We start from the raw sequence: 21,240 nt of genomic DNA on the forward strand, positions 1-21,240 counted from the left end.
AAGACTGATCTTCTGTAGATCTGGAGTTGGGCGTGACCCTTTGGGACAGCCCACCTCCTACCTTAAATGGCTAAGAACTTTCTGTAGAAAGCCTTTGAAGTTCCCCCATATAAATACAGCAAACAGGGGCTCTCCTTCCAGTGTCGAAGCTGGACCCTTAAGGTCAAAGAGCCACCCTGCCTCCCCCCTACAACTTTAAAACTATTTTCTGTATTGTGTGATTTTTTCACGTATTTCTCAGCCAGCCTACTCACACAGGGGAACTCGGCTTCCATCGCCCGAGTGGGCCACAGGCAAGATACCTGGGTGTTGGGAGTGTATTAAACTAGTAGGCATTGTAGTTTGATGTAGGATCCATTTAAGTCAAAATTAATTTCACTTTTAATAATGGTGCTTTTCTCAAGACAAACAACACTACTTGTAGTCATCTTCTAAATCTCAGAGCAAGATCTGTGTCTACTGCAGAAATTTCATAGGAACATCCCTCTAATTTAAAATTTTTATTTGGTAGGAAAGATACATATTTGGTTTAAGAAGTGTAAATGGTGAAATGCTTTGAGAAATATGTTTTCCATGTGGTTGCCTGATAGATTTCTGAGGAGAGTTTGCTCTTCACTGGCCAGTGACAAGAAGCCAAGAGGAGGCAATGCTTACGTGCAGTGGAAACAAGCAATGTCTAAAGATGTATGGGATAAAAATTCACTAGAAGTCTAACTGTGGGCTGAGAAGTACTGTAAAAAATCTGTAGCCTTCTAACATCTTTCATTTTCAAGAAAATACTGAGGATAACCACTCCCCCCAAAAAATATTCAGTCATGTCCTTCTTTATGTTATTAACTTTTAGGTGATTTCACAGATAAAAATACCAATTTTTAAATGTGTATATTACATTTATGAAAACAACATAAAAGCAGTATGCACAGAGGAACAGTTAATATTCCAGGACCTAATTAACATTCTAGAGGTTAACAATATGCACCTTCTCTTCTCCTTGATACCATCTCTCTATTTACATAAACTGGATGCTATTTTCACACAAATCATGGTATCTTTAATGAAATGTCTAATTTTCATGTGTCTCTTTGTTACTTTGCACAAAACTTTCAAATGCATGATTTACATAAAGAAAATTCTGCAACCTTCATTGTTGCTAAAACATTCGATACTTAACCCCTGACATAGAACCATTTCATTTAGTAAGTTGCCCACAGCAACAGCTAATAACTTCGAAGTTCTTTCAGAAGATGAAAAGCTCCCAGCTGGGCTGTCAGATGCTGCAAGTACATGGAGAGATGGGTGTGGAGAATTGCTTCCTTTTCCTGGGGTGATTGACCTCCAGAACAAGACATTCCCTCACCATGCAGCCTCAGCCTACAGAACTTTCCAATACACAGCACTTGCACAATTGTAAGATGAAATTAAAGGGCCTGTGATCTACTCTCCTAAAAATTATAAAGTTGTTCAATTTTATTTTTTTCTTTGAATAAATGATTTATCTCCCATTTTCTCTGAGTAAATTTCTCTAATAATTATTTGCATGATTTGTTTTAAAGACAAAATTGATCTCAAGTAATCTAATTATCTATAACATTTCATATTACAAATAACTTTGAAAACTGCTTTTCCATAGTCCATAGGAGCCAAGCTTTACCACTTACCAATTGCATGTTAGTATCTCCTTTGTGTTTGTGTCATCTTACACTGAAAAAAAGCCGATTTAAAACATCTCTGGTTTAAAATGAAAATGGCCGGTAGAAATCAATGTTAAAAATTGTTAACACTTTATTGTTAATAGTGATACACTAAATTAAAATATATATAACAATAAACACAATGATGTACTCACACAACAGAATATTATACAACATTAAAAGTCTTTGAGATTTTTAAGGTCACGAAAAGTGTTGCCAATACAATACACAGTAAAAGCCAGCACTGCTCAAAGCAGATGCAATAATTATGACATTAAGAGGTGGGAATGGTGTTTTCAAGGTGGTGGAATAGAGGAGGTCACTTTCCTAGTGGCTCCATGGGATGAAACCAAGAAAGCAGACAGGCACCTCATCAGCAAGTGAGGTACTGGAAACATTCAGGGACCCTACAACTCCAAAGGGTAGAAACTGCACTGCCTCAGATACATACTATTAGATGGGTAGACACACAAACAACAAAAAAACCAAGGGAACAAATCACGCCAAACCAAGATACTCCAATAACAGAATCCATCAACACAATAATGGAAGCAATGTCAGAGAAGGAGTTTAGAATGTACATAGTTAAACTGATCTGTGAAGTAAAGGATGGTATAAGGAGTGAAATCAGAGAACATACAGGAAGTGAAAGAACCCTTCAATAAAGAGATTTAAAAAAAAAAAAGAAATCCTCAAAATGAAGGAATCAAAGCCAAATTAAAAAGTCAACAAAAAGCATCACCAACAAACTATATCACTTGGAAGTCAGAGTTTTAGACAATTAAGACAATATATATAATCTTGAAAACAAAATTGACCATGGAGAAAAGATGTAAAGAGACCATGAATAGAACTTCCAAGATATGTGGGATATTGAAAAGACCAAATTTAAGGATTATTGGGATAGATGAAGATTAAAAAAATAAAGAAATGCAAAATATTTTCAATGAAATAGAAAATTTCTCAAACCTAAAGAATGAAATAGAAAATCAAATACAGAAGGCTTATAGGACCCCAAATATACAAAATTATAACAGACCCACTCCAAGGCACATTCTTATGAAAATACCTTACATACAGAATAAGGTTAGAATTTTAAAGGCTATCAGGAAAGCCACAGGTAACATTTAGGGGGAAACCAATGGGATTTCAGCTCATCTCAGCCCAGATCCTCAAAGCTAGGTAGTCTTGGAATGATATATACCAAGCTCTGAAAGAAGACGGGTGCCAGCCAACAATAGTGTACCCAGCAAAATTAAGCCTCAGAATTGACAAAATAAAAACATTTCATAGTAAACAAAAGTTAAAAAAAATACTCAGTAAGATATTTCATGAAGAAGAAATGAAAAATAAAAGTGAAAACTAGCAAAGGAGGGCACTGTACTAAAAGAACAGTAAGTCAATAGAAAAACCAATTCAAATGTGAAACCAGAAATAGCCAGGTGCTATTTCTGTGGTTCACACCTATAATCCCAGGCTGAGGCAGGAAGATCATGAGTTCAAAACCAGACCCAGCTACAGTGAGGTACTAAGCAACTCAGACTCTGTCTCTAAATAAAATACAAAATAGGGCTGGGGACATGGCTTAGTGATTGAGTGCCTCTTAGTTCAATCCTGGGCATAAAAATGAAAAAATAAATAAATAACTAGGAATAAATCAAAATGACAAAATAAAAGTCATATCTCAATAATAACATTGAATATAAATGGCCTAAACTCATCAATTTAAACAGATTGGCAGATAGGATTAGAAACCAAGACCCAAAAATTTGCTGTCTCCAAGAGATTCACATCATAGTCAAAGATTTCCAAAGACTAAAGGTAAAAGGATGGGGAAAAAAAACATATCGTTCCCATGGATCTCGTAAACAAGCAGGGTTTTCTATCCTTATATCCGATAAACTTTGGCTTAAAGTCCACTTTATCAGAAGGGACAAAGAAGGACATTTCATACTGCTTAAGGAAAGAATACATCAACAAGACATAACAATCATAAATATTTATGGCCCAAACAATGGAACATCTGTATACATAAAAAAAAAAATCCTTCTCAATTTTAAGAAGCAAATAGACCACAACACAATAATACTGGGTGAGTTTAACACACATCTCTCCCCACTAGACAGATCCTCCAAACAAAAACTGAATAAAAAACTATAGGACTAAAAATACAATTAATAATTTAGACTTAACAGACATCTATAGAATATTTCATCCATCAACAAGCAAATATACTTTCTGCTTGGCAGCACATAGATCCTTCTCTAAAATAGACCATACCTTAGGACCCAAAGCAACTATTAGCAAATACAAAAAATATATAGAAAATACCTTGCATTCTATCAGATTATGATGGATTGAAATTAGAAATCAACAATTAAAAATAGAAGCTACTCTAACACCTGGAGACTAAATAACATGCTATTTAATGATGAATGGATAGCAGATAAAACTCTGGTGGAATAAAAAAAAGAGGTAAATGAGAAGAACAATAAAACATTAAAATTTGGGCTGGGGATGTGGGTCAAGCGGTAGCGTGCTCGCCTGGCACGTGTGCAGCCCGGGTTCGATCCTCAGCACCACATACAAAGATGTTGTGTCCCCCGAAAACTAAAAAATAAATATTAAAAAAAGTATTCATTCTCTCAAAAAAAAAACATTAAAATTTCTAGGACACCATGAAGGCAGTGATAAGAGGAAAGTTTATTGCATTGAGATTATTCATTAAAAGAATAGAAAGTCAATGCATAAATGATCTAACATTACATCTCAAAGTCTGAGATAAAGAACAAATCAACACCAAGAGCAGAAGACAGGAAATAATCCAAAAATTGATAAAACAAAAAGTTGGTTCTTTTAAAAAAGGAATCAATAAAGTTGATAATTCTTTGGACAAGCTAACCAAGAGAAAGAGAAAACTCAAAATAAATTTGTAATGAAAAAGAAAATATCACAATGGAAGCCACTGAAAGAGATGATAATCAGAACCCATTTTTAAAATTTACACAGTAAAATAGAAAATCTTGAAAAAGGAACTGAATAGGCCCTTTACAGAAGAAATACAATAGACCAACAAATATATTTTAAAAACTGTTCAACATCTCTAGCAATTAGAGTAGTTTTGATTTGTATTTCTCCAAGATTTCATCTCACTCTAGTCAGAATGGCAATCATCAAGAATAAAAGCAACAACAAATGTTGGCAATGATGTGGGGGGAAAGGTACACTCATATATTGCTGGTGGGACTGCAATTTGGTACAACCATTATGAAAAGTGGTATGGGAAGTCCTCAGGAAACTTGGAGTGAAATCATCATTTGGCCCAGCTATCCCACTCCTCAGCATATACCCAAACAACTGAAAATGAGCATACTATAGTGATATGGCCACATCAATGTTCATAATATCCCCAATTCATAATAGCTAAGCTATGGAACCAACCTCGGTTCCCTTCAATAGATGAATGGATAAGAAAATGTGGTATATATACACAATAGAATATTACTCAGCCACAAAGAATAATGGAATTATGGCATTTGCTGATAAATGGATGGAACTGGAGACTCTCATGCTAAACAAAATAAGCCAATCCCCCAAAACTGAATATTCCCTCTAAAATGTGGATCTGACTCACAATAGGTAGGGGTGGGAGGGAGGAAAGGAGGTTCTCCAGATGGGACAGGGGGAAATGGAGGGAAGGGAGAAAGGATGGGAATTCTCTTTAATATTCTTGCAGTTTTTTTTTTTTTTTTTTGGCAAACTAAAGATTACTAAAACAAATAGTCAAAATGGATAGTCATAGCAACCTGGTCGCCTGGATAACTGGAAAACAAATTTTGTCTAAGATTTCCTTCTATGTTCAGAAGTTTCTTCTGTCATATGCTCCTCCCCTAGAAATTTCAGTGAGTATCCAAGGATTGATCTGTTCTACGTATCTGCCCCCAGGGACACATATCACCATCTCAGCAAGTCTCTCTCCACACCTCTGACCAGCTGGAGCCCACAGACCGCCTCGTGCTTCTCCAGGATGGAGCCGCTTTCTCTGCACCATTTCCATTTCTCCTCGAGTGCTGTGATGGAGAATTTTAGGAGCCAAGTTAGCCCAGCCACGCTGGACCACAGTGCCCAGCTTTTAATCAAAAACTACTCTGGATACTTCTGTGGGGGAGTTTTTGAATGAGATTTTCCTGTAAATCTGTGGACAATGAGTAAAGTGTTTTGCTCTCCAAAACGTGGGTTTGCCTCCTCTGATGAATTGAAGTCCTTAGAACAAAGACTAACCCTCCCTGAGCAATCGGGAACTCTGCAGCAGACAACCTTCAGACTTGCACTGCAATATCAACTCCGTCTCTGGGACACCAGCCCATGGGCACGCCCTGCAAATTTTGGATTTGGCATTTTCTATAATCCTGTGAGTGGTTAAAGTCTGTTTAAAATTCTCTTCCCCCGCCCCAGATAGAAATATGTTTATATAAATATATACAAATGTTACATGTATGTACACATACATAGATGATCAACGAGATGTGTGTGTGTGCAGAAAGAGATAAAGAGATATAAGACACGCAAATCCTGTAATTCTGTTTGCTTCTTTGAAAAAAATTGTACTGGGGATAGAATTCAGGGGCACTCAACCACTGAGCCACATCCCCAGTCCTACTTTGTATTTTATTTAGAGACACCATCTCACCCAGTTGCTTAGTGCCTCACTTTTCCTGAGGCTGGCTTTGAAATGGTGATCCTCCTGCCTCAGCCTCCGAAGCCACTGGGATTACAGGTGTGGGTCACCACATCCAGTGCTCTGAAAAGCTTTGACCACTACAAGGGGCTAGCAAAAACCCAAGAATACCTGGGTTGAAGTTATTTACATACCTTTTCTTAAGCTCAATGTAATCCCAAAAATAATGATTTACAGCTACTAGGGTAAGAGGCTGCATTGGGACCATGAAAGGCTCCAACCCTGAAGCTCTGTGGAGGATAGGAGGCAGTTATGTCCTGAATGCTTCTAACACCATCTGCCTTGGATCTTCACTTTGTAGAAACTGCACTTCAGGGAAGAATGGAGTCTCCCTTCCCGTGGTCTTAAGGTCTTTTCTACCCGATTGGCAGTAAAGCTATTCGTGTTCCTTTAAGGAAAACTTCTATTTTCATTCAAAACTGTAATCCAGCTCCATTTCTCAGGAAGGATACTCCCATTTTATTTTTAAATTTTTCTACATTTCTCAAGTTTTCAATAATAATCATACAGTACACTTGATATCATAAAAACATTTTAATGAGATGCCTCTGCATTAAGTTTGAGCATACCACTCAACAAATGGAAGATACTTTTGTAACTTTCCTACCACATGGACCACAAAGTAAACTGTGTAACTCCTATTATAGAATTTAGTTATTTATAGACTCTGGTCCAGATACATTGCTGAAGCACGAGTGCTTTCTTTACAGCCCATAAATCTTGTGATTCAGAATATACTTCCCATAGACTCTCCAACAGATTGCAACAACAAAACAGGTGTGTGTCACTCAGTTCAGCCCCCATACATAGGGGGATTTCGCATAAAATCTCTCCTAGACTTTCAGGGGAGGGAGTATCACAGTGAGCCTGCATAAAGACTAAAGGAGAACTAGAGGCACCTGACCTCCAACTCCCCCTCCCAACAGCAGCCAAAACAAAACCTGTCTAGCCAGCGCTGGGGGAGGGGCAAGCAGAAAAAATCAAAACCATAGAGTGCCGGGGATCCCAAAAGCCAACGGTGTGACCCCGGGGATCCAGGCTATCTGATTCTGGCGGCCTGCCCCGCGGCTACAGAAGGTGTGGTGCTGCAGAGAAGGGATTAACTAGCAAGCAGGGAGATAAGTGGTTGCCACAAAGTGGAATCCCGCCAGCCAAGCCCGCACTGACCCCCGGGCTGAGTACGGGATTTCAGACGGGGAAGGAAGCGGTACAGTTCTATTCCCCACAAGGGAAACAAAACAATAGAGTGCCGGGGTTCCCAATAGCCACCCTCCACACCCAACAAACGGCAGGCCGAGAGTACAGTTTGAACTGCCGAGAACCATCACTCAGGGGAAATCTGGTCTAGCAGGAGAAACCAAGACTAGCAGGAGAAACCAGGAGACTAGAGGCAAGGCCCTCGCGACTGGGCAGCTGTAAACTGCAGGCCCGCCGGCGACAGCTCACCCACTGCCTGCGTAACTGGGCGGTAGGAGAACGCCCACCCGCTGGCGTCTGATCACCTGCCCGCGGCCTGTGATACTGGGCGGCTGGAGACTGCCCGCCTGCCACGACAGGGAGCTGGAAGCAAACAGAGACAGTCCAGTCACACCCCCCCATTAGGGCACCCCGGCAAGGAGACTGGGGCCCATCATAGCAGAGTAGTGTCGTCACTGGAGCTCGGATGTCGGAATTCCTTCCCAGGGGAATCCACATTAGCAGGCATAGTTTAACAACACAAAGGAGAGACATCAGAGTAATACAGAAACAAAACAAATCTATAGAAGAGAACAGAAACACGACAATCAAAAAGATCTGGAAAGTAACGTGGACAACAAGAGAAAACAAGGGAAAAAAGGATTACAAACAATGCAAGACAACTCAATTCTACAGGAGGACATAGAAACATCAGAAACAGGGATAGGGAAAGAACTCAAGGCATACCTAACTCGAATGGAAAGGAATATTAGAGAAGACATGAGACAGCAAGTCCAAGAAATAAAAGTATATTTTGAAAATGAATTAAACAAACAAATTCAAATGGCAAAGAATGAGCTCTACCAGGAGATAGAGATCTTAAAAAAAAATCAAACAATAATCCTAGAATTGCAGGAAACTATAAACCAAATTAAAAACTCAAACGAGAATATTACAAATAGACTTGATCAAGTAGAAGTCAGAACATCAGATAATGAAGACAAGGTTTATCAACTTGAAAAGAATATAGTCAACACAGAAAAGATGCTTAAATCCCACGAGCAATCTATTCAAGAGATATGGGATGTCATAAAAAAACCAAATCTGAGAGTCATAGGGATAGAAGAAGGCACAGAGTTTCAAACCAAAGGAATGGACAGTATATTAAATGAAATAATTCTAGAAAACTTCCCAGAGATGAAAGATGGAATGGATTGCCAAATCCTGGAAGCCTACAGGACCCCAAACATTCAAAACCATAATAGACCAACTCCAAGACATATAATTATGAAGATAGCCAACATACAGTACAAGGAGAGAATATTAAAAGCTACGAGAGAAAAGAGGCAGATTATATTCAGGGGTAAACCAATTAGGTTAATGACCGATTTCTTATCACAAACTTTGAAAGCGAGAAGATCCTGGAATAATGTATTTCAAACGCTGAAAAATAATGGATTTCAACCAAGAATACTATATCCAGCAAAATTGAGCTTCAAATTTGACAATGAAATTAAAATCTTTCACGATAAACAAAAGCTAAAAGAATTTGCAGCAAGAAAACCAGCTCTGCAAAGCATTTTGAACAAAACACTACAAGAAGGGCAATTGAAAAATAGTGCCCAAAACTAACAGCAGGAGGTATCTCAGTAAATGGGGAGGAAAATAACCAAAAAGCAAAACTAGCCAAACTAAAATAAATAAATAAAGAAGCATGACTGGAAGTACAAATCATATCTCAATTGTAACCTTAAATGTTAATGGCCTAAACTCACCAATCAAGAGACATAGGCTAGTAACCTGGATCAAAAAAACAAATCCAACAATATGCTGCCTTCAGGAGACTCATATGATAGGAAAAGACATACACAGGCTGAAAGTAAAAGGTTGGGAAAAATCATACCACTCACATGGCCCTCGGAAGCAAGCAGGAGTGGCCATACTCATATCGAATAAAATCAACTTCAAACCTAAGTTAATCAAGAAGGATAAAGAAGGTCACTATATACTGTTAAAAGGAACCATCCACCAACAAGACATAACAATCATCAATTTGTATGCACCAAACAATGGAGCTGCAACGTTCATAAAACAAACTCTCCTCAAGTTCAAGAGTCAAATAGACCATAACACAATAATTATGGGTGACTTCAACACACCGCTCTCGCTATTAGACAGATCCTCTAGACAAAAGCTGAATAAAGAAACTATAGAACTCAACAGCACTATCAATAACCTAGACTTAACTGACATATATAGAATATATCAACCATCATCAAGTGGATACACGTTCTTCTCAGCAGCACATGGATCCTACTCAAAGATAGACCATATATTATGCCATAAGGCAACTCTTAGTAAATATAAAGGTGTGGAGATAATACCATGCACCATATCTGATCATAATGGAATGAAATTGGAAATCAATGATAAAAGAAGGAAGGAAAAATCCTACACCACATGGAAAATGAACAATATGTTATTGAATGATCAATGGGTTATAGAAGACATAAAGGAGGAGATGAAAAAATTCTTAGAATCAAATTATAACACAGACACAACATACCGGAATCTATGGGACACAATGAAAGCAGTTTTAAGAGGGAAATTCATTTCTTGGAGTTCTTACCTCAAAAAAAGAAAAAACCAACAAATAAATGAACTCATGCAACACCTCAAAAACCTAGAAAAGGAAGAGCAAAACAACAGCAAATGTAGTAGAAGACAAGAAATAATTAAAATTAGAGCAGAAATCAACGAAATTGAAACAAAAGAAACCATTGAAAAAATTGATAAAACTAAAAGTTGGTTCTTTGAAAAAATAAATAAGATAGACAAGCCCTTAGCCATGCTAATGAAAAGAAGAAGAGAGAGAACTCAAATTACTAACATACGGGATGAAAAAGGCAATATCACAACAGACACTACAGAAATACAGAAGATAATTAGAAAGTATTTTGAAATCCTATATTCCAATAAACTAGAAGATAATGAAGATATCGATAAATTTCTTAAGGCATATGATTTGCCCAGATTGAGACAGGAAGACACACACAATTTAAACAGACCAATAACAAAGGAAGAAATAGAAGAAGCCATCAAAAGACTACCAACCAAGAAAAGCCCTGGACCGGATGGGTATACAGTGGAGTTCTACAAAACCTTCAAAGAAGAATTAATACCAATACTTTTCAAGCTATTTCAAGAAATAGAAAAAGAAGGAGCTCTTCCAAATTCATTCTATGAGGCCAACATCACTTTGATCCCAAAACCAGACAAAGATACTTCAAAGAAAGAAAACTAAAGACCAATATCTCTAATGAACTTGGATGCAAAAATTCTCAATAAAATTCTGGCGAATCGAATACAAAAATATATCAGAAAACTTGTGCACCATGATCAAGTAGGATTCATTCCTGGGATGCAAGACTGGTTCAATATACGGAGATCAATAAATGCTATTCACCACATCAATAGACTTAAAGACAAGAACCACATGATCATCTCGATGGATGCAGAAAAAGCATTTGACAAAGTACAGCAACCCTTTATGTTCAAAACATTAGAAAAACTAGGGATAACAGGAACTTACCTCAACATTGTAAAAGCTATATATGCTAAACCTCAGGCTAGCATCATCCTAAATGGAGAAAAACTGAAGGCATTTCCTCTAAAATCTGGAACAAGACAGGGATGCCCTCTATCACCACTTCTATTCAATTTAGTTCTCGAAGTACTAGCCAGAGCAATTAGACAGACAAAAGAAATTAAAGGCATAAAAATAGGAAAAGAAGAAATTAAACTATCGCTATTTGCGGATGACATGATAATATACTTAACAGACCCAAAAGAGTCTACAAAGAAGCTGCTAGAGTTAATAAATGAATTCAGCAAAGTGGCAGGTTATAAAATCAACACGCATAAATCAAAGGCATTCCTGTATATCAGCAACAAAACCTCTGAAATGGAAATAAGGAAAACCACTCCATTCACAATATCCTCAAAGAAAATAAGATACTTGGGAATCAACCTAACAAAAGAGGTGAAAGATTTATACAATGAAAACTACAGAACCCTAAAGAGAGAGAGAGAAGAAGATCTCAGAAGATGGAAAAATGTACCCTGTTCATGGATAGGCAGAACTAACATCATCAAAATGGCGATATTACCCAAAGTTCTCTACAGGTTTAATGCGATGCCAATCAAAATTCCAATGGCATATCTTGTAGAAATAGACAAAGCAATCATGAAATTCATATGGAAAAACCCAGAATAGCAAAAGCAATTCTAAGCAGGAAGTGTGAATCTGGAGGTATAGCGATACCGGAGGTGAAACTGTACTACAAAGCAATAGTAACAAAAACAGCATGGTACTGGTACCAAAACAGGCAGGTGAACCAATGGTACAGAATAGAAGACACAGAGACTAATCCACAAAGTTACAACTATCTTATATTTGATAAAGGGGCTAAAAGCATGCAATGGAGGAAGGATAGCATCTTCAACAAATGGTGCTGGGAAAATTGGAAATCCATATGCAACAAAATGAAATTGAATCCCTTTCTCTTGCCATCCACCAAAATTAACTCAAAATGGATCAGGGAGCTAGATATCAAATCAGAGACACTGCGTCTGATAGAAGAAAAAGTTGGATACGATATACATATTGTGGGGTCGGGCTCTAAATTCCTTAATAGGACACCCATAGCCCAAGAGTTAACAACAAGAATAAACAAATGGGACTTACTTAAACTAAAAAGTTTTTTCTCAGCAAGAGAAACAATAAAAGAGGTAAATAGAGAGCCTACATCCTGGGAACAAATTTTTACCCCCCACACCTCCGATAGAGCCCTAATATCCAGAATGTACAAAGAACTCAAAAAATTAAACAATAAGATAACAAATAACCCAATTAACAAATGGGCCAAGGACCTGAACAGACACTTCTCAGAGGAGGACATACAATCAATCACCAAGTACATGAAAAAATGCTCACCATCTCTAGCAATCAGAGAAATGCAAATCAAAACCACCCTAAGATACCATCTCACTCCAGTAAGATTGGCAGCCATTATGAAGTCAAACAACAATAAGTGTTGGCGAGGATGTGGGGAAAAGGGCACACTTATACACTGCTGGTGGGGCTGCAAAATGGTGAGGCCAATTTGGAAAGCAGTATGGAGATTCCTGGGAAAGCTGGGAATGGATCCACCATTTGACCCAGCTATCGCACTTCTCGGACTATTCCCAGAGGACCTTAAAAAAGCGCTCTATAGGGATACGGCTGCATCAATGATTATAGCGGCACAATTCACAATAGCTAGACTGTGGAACCAATCTAGATGCCCCTCAATAGATGAATGGATAAAAAAAATGTGGCATCTATACACAATGGAGTATTATGCAGCACTAAGAAATGACAAAATCATAGAATTTGCAGGGAAATGGATGGCATTAGAACAGATTATGCTAAGTGAAGCTAGCCAAGCCCTAAAAAACAAATGCCAAATGTCTGCTTTGATATAATGAGAACAACTAAGAACAGAACAGGAAGGAAGAGCATGAGGAAAAGACTACAGTAAACAAAGACGAATGGGGGGAGAGCAACGGGGAGAGAAGGGAAAGCACATGGAAATGGTAGGAGACCTTCAATGATACATAAAATTATAAGAGGTTATGAGGGGCAAGGGGGAGGGAAAAAGAGCGAGAGAATTGAACAACAGTAGGGGAGGTAGAGAGGGAAGATGGGAGGGGAGGGGGGATAGTAGGGGATAGGAAAGGTAGCAGAATACAACAGTCACTAATATGGCATTATGTAAAAATGTGAATATGTAACAGATGTGATTCTGCAATCTGTATTTGGGGTGAAATTGGGAGTTCAAAACACAATTTGAGTCAAATGTATGAAAGATGATATATCATGAACTATGTAAGGCTTTAAATAATCAATAAAAAATATATAAAAAAATGCAACTAAAATTGAAATTAAAAAAAAAAAAATATCCAACAAAAAAATATGTCAATATAAACAATATCCCTTGCCATGAAGCAAAGTTACCAAATTGCAAAGAACTAAAATTATACTCAGGGTATTCTTTCACTTATTATAAAATTATACTCAGGGTATTCTTTATTCTTATTATACTCAGGGTATTCTTTCACTACAAAGAACTGAAACTTTAGAAATCAGTAAGAAAGATAAAAGAAAATTTCCAAACCTTAGGGGGAAAAGCACACTTCTAAATAATCTATAGGTCAAGAAAGTTCCCAGAGAATAAAAATATACACTTAACCTAGTGAAAAATGATATTTAAAAATTTGTAGAACACATTTAAAGCAGTACTTGAAAATCGATAGCATTAAAAACACATTACAAATAAGGAATAGTCACAATTTAATAATGTAACTGGGAAATCTTGGTGTTGAGGGCAGGGTGTTTGAAGGGCAAATAAACCAAAATCAAGCAGAAGAAAGACTTAATGAAGATCAGAGATTAATTAAAGTAGAGACAATGGAAGAAATCAGGGAGATAAAGAGCTGCTTGCTTGAAATGATTAATAAAATTTACAAATTATAATAACATTGATGAAGGAAAGAAGAGACAAATTTTCAACATCAAGTATTAAATGGAATATTAATTATGACAGACCCTGAAGACATCAACAACTTTTTAAGGAAATAGTGTCCCCTCCTTCCCCCCCAGAGGGTTCTGTGTTGGCAGCTTTGTCCTCAGGGTGCTGATGTTGGCCAGTAGAATTGTTAAGAGGTGGAACAAGTGAAGGGTTACTGGGTCATGGGCATCAGGACTTGGCAAGACCATACCCGCTAAAGATATGCACTTCAGTCATGAGCCCAGGATGTCAGATGATTGAATGGGTGGATGCAGAAGCGTCATAAGACAAAATTCCATACCTATGGATAAAAGCTCTTAGAAAAATAGGAATGGAGCAAATTATGGTTTAATTATATCTCTCAGAGCCGTTGTATAGGTTCTAATCCTGCACCTAGGAATAAGGCCTTTTTTTCAGAAATAGCAATATTATGATGTAATTACCTAAGATGGGGTCATAAGGGAGTAGGACAAGCTGTTGTTTCAGTGAGACATGTGACCTTATAAGGAGAGCAGGGCAGGCTACTGATTCACTGTGCCTTATATCCTGATTATCTTCTTTCCTATCTAATAGATTTTTTATGTAAAATATTTGAATATCCATCCCTTTGGTTTTATGTATGTCCTAGGGGTACCTCTGTGCAGTGTCCCTGGTGAGAACCTATATAGATAGCATCATAGCTTCAGGGTGATGACAAAACCAGACCTGTTTATGAAATGAAATTATAAAAATGTTATGGTGAGAAACCCATGCCTGGGGAAGGGGTCAGTTCCCTTTCCCTTGCTCAGAAAACCTGATGGACCATGGGTCCCCACCTTCTGGATTGTAAATAAGTTCCCTTGGGAGTCTGACTCCTCCCCTTTGATCTGTAAATGTGGAAGCTCTGGGCCCAAGGAAGAAAATTTATCAAAGGCCTTCTAAGAGGAGCCAATTCTTCCCCATATCACACTCTGCTTCTATAAACATGCTACCTCTAGAAACCACTTGCACAATTCTATGTCAAGTAGACTATAAAATTTATGACACTAGATACCTATAAATATTGTTACAAACTGGGCATAGGGGCTCAGAATTTGTTTTGTTTTCCTCTGGGCCTGCTGGTATAAAATAAAATTTGGAGTTCTTCCCATTGACTGCTGCTTGATGCTTCTGGACCAGTTTCCCTCAGCATCAGTACCACAAAATGCTGATCTTGTGCATCTCTACCAATCTCCATCAATTACTAGTGTCACCTTGGAATAAATATGCATTGTGTTTAGGACTGTATGGAGAAATTATGAGAAACTTTTCCCCATCTAACCCCCATAGGTGTTAATACTGTGCTCTGTGGTGTCTTAGGGAACAGAGAATCTTATCACAGTATCACATGTGACTGAGGCGCTACCATCCTTTAAATAGCAGTTATTAGAAGTTGGAAGAAAAAAGGAATTGAATACCTTGAGCATAGATATGTTCTGGTCTTACAAAGCCAAAAGTTATTACAGATTTTTAGAGTGAAAATGAAAAGTACATTGAAATTATATACAAATATTAATTCTTAAAAAATTAAATATCATCCTAAAAACTTCTAAAGCAAAAAAAAAAAAAAAAATGTCTGGAGTACTTTCTTATTTCTATTCCGAAATGGAAGCAGTCTGGAGGCCCAAAAGGGAGATGACCACTGGGAGTTATGGCCAGGCATGCCTGGGCCACTGCTTGCTCTGATGTCACAAGGATCCATTGTGAGCAAGTGTCAAAGTGCAGGTATATAAGAGAGTGGCTTTGGCTGAGTTTTTGTCCACAAGTACAGGAAGCTCTTGGTGGTGACCTGTCGGACTCCCAGATAGTTAGTGCGTTTGGTGGTTGGTGGTTGGCGGTTGTTGGTGGTGGTCTTTGGATATTGGTTCTTTGGTTTGGGTTTGTTGTTTTGTCTTGTTTTTGTTTTTGGTTTGGGTTTGTTGTTTTGTCTTGTTTTTGGTTTTGATTTGGGTTTGTTGTTTTAGTCTGTTATTTTTTTTTTAAGCTAGCATCCTTAGTTGGTGTTCCTGCTTAGGATGGATAGCCAGAGTAGTGAGAGTAGTGGAGTGGGGCAGGGGCCTAGCTCCTGCAAGACTATTGTCCTGAGGGACCAGTATGAGGTCCTGAGGGACATTGGGCATGGTGGGTTTGGCCAGATCAAACTAGCCCGCCATTGCCTCACTGGGGCACAGGTGGCAGTGAAAGTCCTGCAGAAGAAAGGGAAGAGACTCCAGCTCCTCTCTGAACTGAATATAATGAAGAGCCTGGAACATCCCAACGTTATTCAGTTATTTCAGGTCATTGAGACCCGAAGAAATATCTACCTGGTGATGGAGCACGCAGGTGGGGGCCAGCTATTGGACCAAGTCCCGCTGGGTGGCATGCAGGAGGAAGAAGCACGCAGACTGTTCCGGGAGGTAGTGTGTGCTGTAGCCTACTGCCATGACAAGGGCATGGTGCACCGAGACCTGAAGCCACAGAACTTCGTGCTGGATGCCAAAGGTCACATTAAACTTATCGATTTTGGCTTCAGCACCTGGGTCACACCAGGCCAGAAACTGAAGGAGCTCTGGGGCACTCTCTCACACCTTGCCCCGGAAATTATCCAGAGGCGAGTATACGAGGGCCCCCCAGTGGACATCTGGAGCCTGGGCGTCACTCTGTATTTTATGTTGACAGGGAAGCTCCCATTTATGGGATCCACCCGTAAGGAGACGATGCGGCAGATCGTGCGGGGATGCTTCCGTGACCCTCCCCACGTTTCTCTGGCAGCACGGATGCTCACTTACCAAATGCTGACCCTGGACCCCAGGAAGCGGCCCACAGCCAAGCAGATCCTTCAGCACATATGGCTGATGCAAGGTGAGCAGCATTTACCCCCTCATTATGATGAGGCACTCCTCAAACAGCCAGACCCCGAAATACTGACCATAATGTTTGATATGGGTTATGATCTACGCAAGACCTGGATGTCCCTGGCCAAGAGAAAGTTCAATGCGGCCATGGCTACCTACCTTCTGCTCCAGCACCAGAAAAGCCAGGGGCAGGGCTTCATGTTCCAGGGAAAGCCTGTGCCTCCCTTGGTTAAGCCTCAGCCATGCCCCCTGGATCCTTCCCATTCCCTTGTCCTCCCAATAAGGAGCCCCAGTGAGCCTGCCCTTCGCACCTTCTCCTTGCCCTGTGAGCTTCCTCTGCCTGAGGAGGCCAACCGCTTAGGGCAGAAGCACGTCAGGAGGGCCAGCCAGCCGCCTATTCACTTCCATTTCCCGCCTGCAAGAACCCCAACACCTGGGTTAGCCTCCCAGTCTGACTCTGGGCAACTCCACGCCAGCAGAAAGCTCTGGAAGAGGGTAACTAGGGGGATTGCTACCTGTGTCCGACAACTGTGCTGTTGCATACCACGTGTCAGCAATCGGGTGGCTCCAATGTAAGAGCAGAAACCTGCCAGATTCATGAAGTGAGGCTCCAATGAAGCGGAGAGCTGACCAGACAATACCAGGGGGCAGCCAGAGGACCCTGTTCTCTGTGGATCCTGACACCTTATTTGGGTTCTCAATCAAGTGGACTCTAAACAGCTGCAGGAGAAGATGTGCCAACTACCTCAGGTGTCTCTGCATGGGTTCCAGCCCAGAGTACTTCTGCATCCACCTGGACATCAGGAGTCTCCTCTTCCCCCACCTGCAGAAGACATCAGAGGTGGCTCCCCTGGGACACTCCCCCCTGCACTGCTCCTCTGTCCTTTCTCCCATTCTCCTGAGGCATTTCTTAAATATTTTTCAAATTTTGTAATAAAAGTATTGTTCAAAATAAAAAAAAAGAATATACTTTCCATAGAAAGTCTGCAACATTTGAGAAATTTCCATTGATTTCTAAAATCATGCCTTACCTGGCACTTTGCTGCCTATTCTGTGTGAACTAGATCTGTGCAGAGTCTTTGTCTACACCTTTATTTTCACTTTTCTAAACGGAGGCACCTCCATTATGCCATGGTGACTCATGAAGCTACAGGACACAGATAGCGATGCTTTCAATCAGAGCTGGACTTGACCTCATGGCCAGCTGCCCAGAAATAGCCAAGCTAAGGAGGAACCAGGGTAAGCAGCCATGGGAAGCCTCCCATGGCCAGTCTGCACCCAGGAGGATGCCGCAGGGAGGAACATGCCCTGGTCTGGAAGGGACTGAGCCTGCTCCAGCCACTCTGTACAGGGCTACACCATCAGAACTACTCCCATCAGTCCAGAAAGCCCAGCCATTGCTTGAGCCCCTTTCACTACAGCAAATATTGGGGCCAGGGTGATTTCCCTGGGTAACTAGGCAGTAACTGGGCCCGACAATATCACTTACACTTGTAGTTTCAGCACTGGAATAACCCCTGTGCTATTGCAACATCCTTGGGTACCAAATAGTATTTTTACCGTCTTAATTATTTTTATGTGTACAGAATAATAGTGCTAAGTATCTTCGTACTTCTGTGAAATATATTGCTATAAAATTTTCATCTGGCAAATCTGAAACTTTACATAATACAGCATGACCTCCCTTTCTGCCCTTCCCTCAGCCCCTGGTCACCATCCCTCTACTTTCTATTGACTAAATACCTTAAGTGACATTTTGTAGTAATCACCTTTCTGTGTCTGGTTTATTTTACTTTGCATCATGCACCAAAGGTTCATCCATGTTGTTGCAGATGACAGGATTTCCTTCTTCCTTGGGGCTTTGTAGTATTTCATTGTGCGTATATTGCCACACTTTCTTTATCCACTTAGCTGTTAAGGTTGATTCCCTATTTTGGCTATTGCAAATAATGCTGCAATGCACACAGAGAAGGAGGCATCTGCTCAACAAACTGATTTTACCTCCTTTGAATTGAATTCAAAATTGAAATTGCTTGATGAGGTATAATTATGTTTTTAAATTTTTGAAGAACCTTCATACCGCTTTCCAAAATAGTGGCACCATTTCACAATCCCCTAACACTGCACTAGGGGTTCAATGTCTCCAGGACCTCATTAACATTTGCTATTTCATGCAGCTCATTGCTTGTTTTTTTACAGCGGCCATCCTAACAGGTATGAGGTGATGGCTCATTATGGTGTGGGTCCACATTTCTCTGATGATCAGTGATGTGGAGCCTCTTCTACAATCATTGTCCCTTTGTATATCTTTGAATAAATGCCTGTTCAAGTTCTCTGTTCATGTTTTGCTCAGATGGTTTGTTGTTGGGTAGAAGAATTCCTTCAGACTTTCTGCAGTTGTTTCCTGTGAATTTGGTGACATAGCCAAGAAATCATCGCCCATTGCAATGTCATGGGGTTTTACCCTGTGTCTTCTTCCAGAAGTTCTGTTCAGGTCCTTCCATTTGGGACTTGGATTCATTTTGAGTGAATTTATGCATATGGCATAAGGCAGGGTCCCACTTCACTTTTGCATGTGGATTTTTAGTTTTGACAGCTCGTTGAGGGATTCTTTCTCTATTGCAAGGTCTTAGACCTCTTGTTAAATATCATTTGACCATATTCACTCTGGGCTGTTCCTTCTATTTGCCAATTCTGTTTTTATATGGGTACCACAATGTTTGATTGCTGTAGTTTTCTAATTTTTCAAATCAAGAAGTGTTAACCCTTCAACTTTATTATTTTTTTTCAAACTATTTTGGCTATTTGAGATCTCTTGAGATTCCATGTGAATTTTAGGATAATTTTTTTTCTGCAAAGAATGCCATTGGGATTTTTGTAGAAATTGCATTGAATCTTTATAGATCACTGTGGGTAGCAGTAATGTGGGTATTGGGAAACAATATTAAGTTTTCCAATCCATGAACAAGATGCCTTTTAATTTATTTTTGTCTTTAATTTTTTGAAGCAATGTTGTGTAGTTCTCAGTATACCAGTCTTTCACCTCCTTGGTTAAGAGTATTTCAAAGTACATTATCCTTGTTAATGCTATTATCAATGAAATTGCTTACTTAAATTCTTTTTCAGATTGTTTATGAGTGTTCACTCTTTATCTTATGAATTTGCCAATTTTGTTTTTTAGTTCTAATAGGTTTTCTTTTGGAGGGGTAGAATCTTTGGCAGTTTTTGCACTTAAGACTGATCAAATCATCTATATAAAGATAATTCACTTTTTCCTTTCTTGGGAGAATATTTCCACTGAAGCCCCAAGTGGCTGGTGACTTTCCTGTGTTAAAAGGGTGCACTAGCAAGAGAACCAATACTCTATTTCCATAAATTTAGCTGTGGAAGGAAAGAATGATGGGACAAAGCCATACAGTTAAGGGAGGACTTCCTTATTCCTATTGAGATAGAAGAAATATGCAAGTAACTTCAGCAAATATAGCTACATCACAGCCACCAAATGGGCAGGCATACTCCAGGGAGAAGGCCTACACACACCATTTAGAAATATACATTTAAACAAATCAAAATGAATTCTTACTTGGGATTTGGCTTCTGGTACTCTGCACACTCAGTATCACCTACTGTGTTTTCACAAAGATGACACTTCTTTGAAGACATTCCCACTCGGGACAGGTAGTAGCCAAGGAGTGCTGTCATGCCTCTGTGGAAGCAGTGCCAGACACAGCTGCAATCAAGGACCAGCAGTGACCTCTGTGAACGTGAGTGTGACCCTAAAGCCAGGCAGAGCCTCTGCTGGCAATGCACCCACCAACAGAAGGCAAGCGGTTTGATCTCCAAAATTTTCCTCAGATAAACAGCTCCATAAATAATACAAGGAATCTTCCCCCTTGCTCAGAAACTTGGCAAGGGGCAAGGAAATCATTTTCTCCAGTTCCTTTGAAAATATTTGTATTGTTTCATGTCTGTCTTCTTTCTCATACTGGGTATTTGGATTAACAGGACACACAACCAGCATTGCTAGATTATACAGACACCCAACACCTAAGCACAGGAGGTTAAAGACGGAGGCTTGTTCCAAAGGCTCTGGATGACTATTCAATTTTTCCATTCCATTTCTAGTTCCATCCCCATCTTTTACTGGAAAATGTTAACCCACTTTGATGTTC

The 21,240-nt window shown here is 39.4% G+C and overlaps 1 protein-coding gene across 1 annotated transcript; it reads left to right on the forward strand.

The window, feature by feature from the left end:
* Positions 1-16,249: 16,249 nt before the first annotated feature.
* Positions 16,250-17,644, forward strand: LOC308631677 (sperm motility kinase 2B-like; the record flags this gene model as incomplete). Its single annotated transcript, XM_081263063.1, has 1 exon — positions 16,250-17,644. The coding sequence occupies one exon, from the start codon at positions 16,250-16,252 to the stop codon at positions 17,642-17,644; it is 1,395 nt and encodes a 464-aa protein (XP_081119189.1).
* Between the last annotated feature and the right edge of the window lie 3,596 nt (positions 17,645-21,240).

Source organism: Spermophilus citellus (assembly GCF_964194105.1).
Source record: "Spermophilus citellus genome assembly, chromosome: 12".
NCBI classification, from domain to species: domain Eukaryota; kingdom Metazoa; phylum Chordata; class Mammalia; order Rodentia; family Sciuridae; genus Spermophilus; species Spermophilus citellus.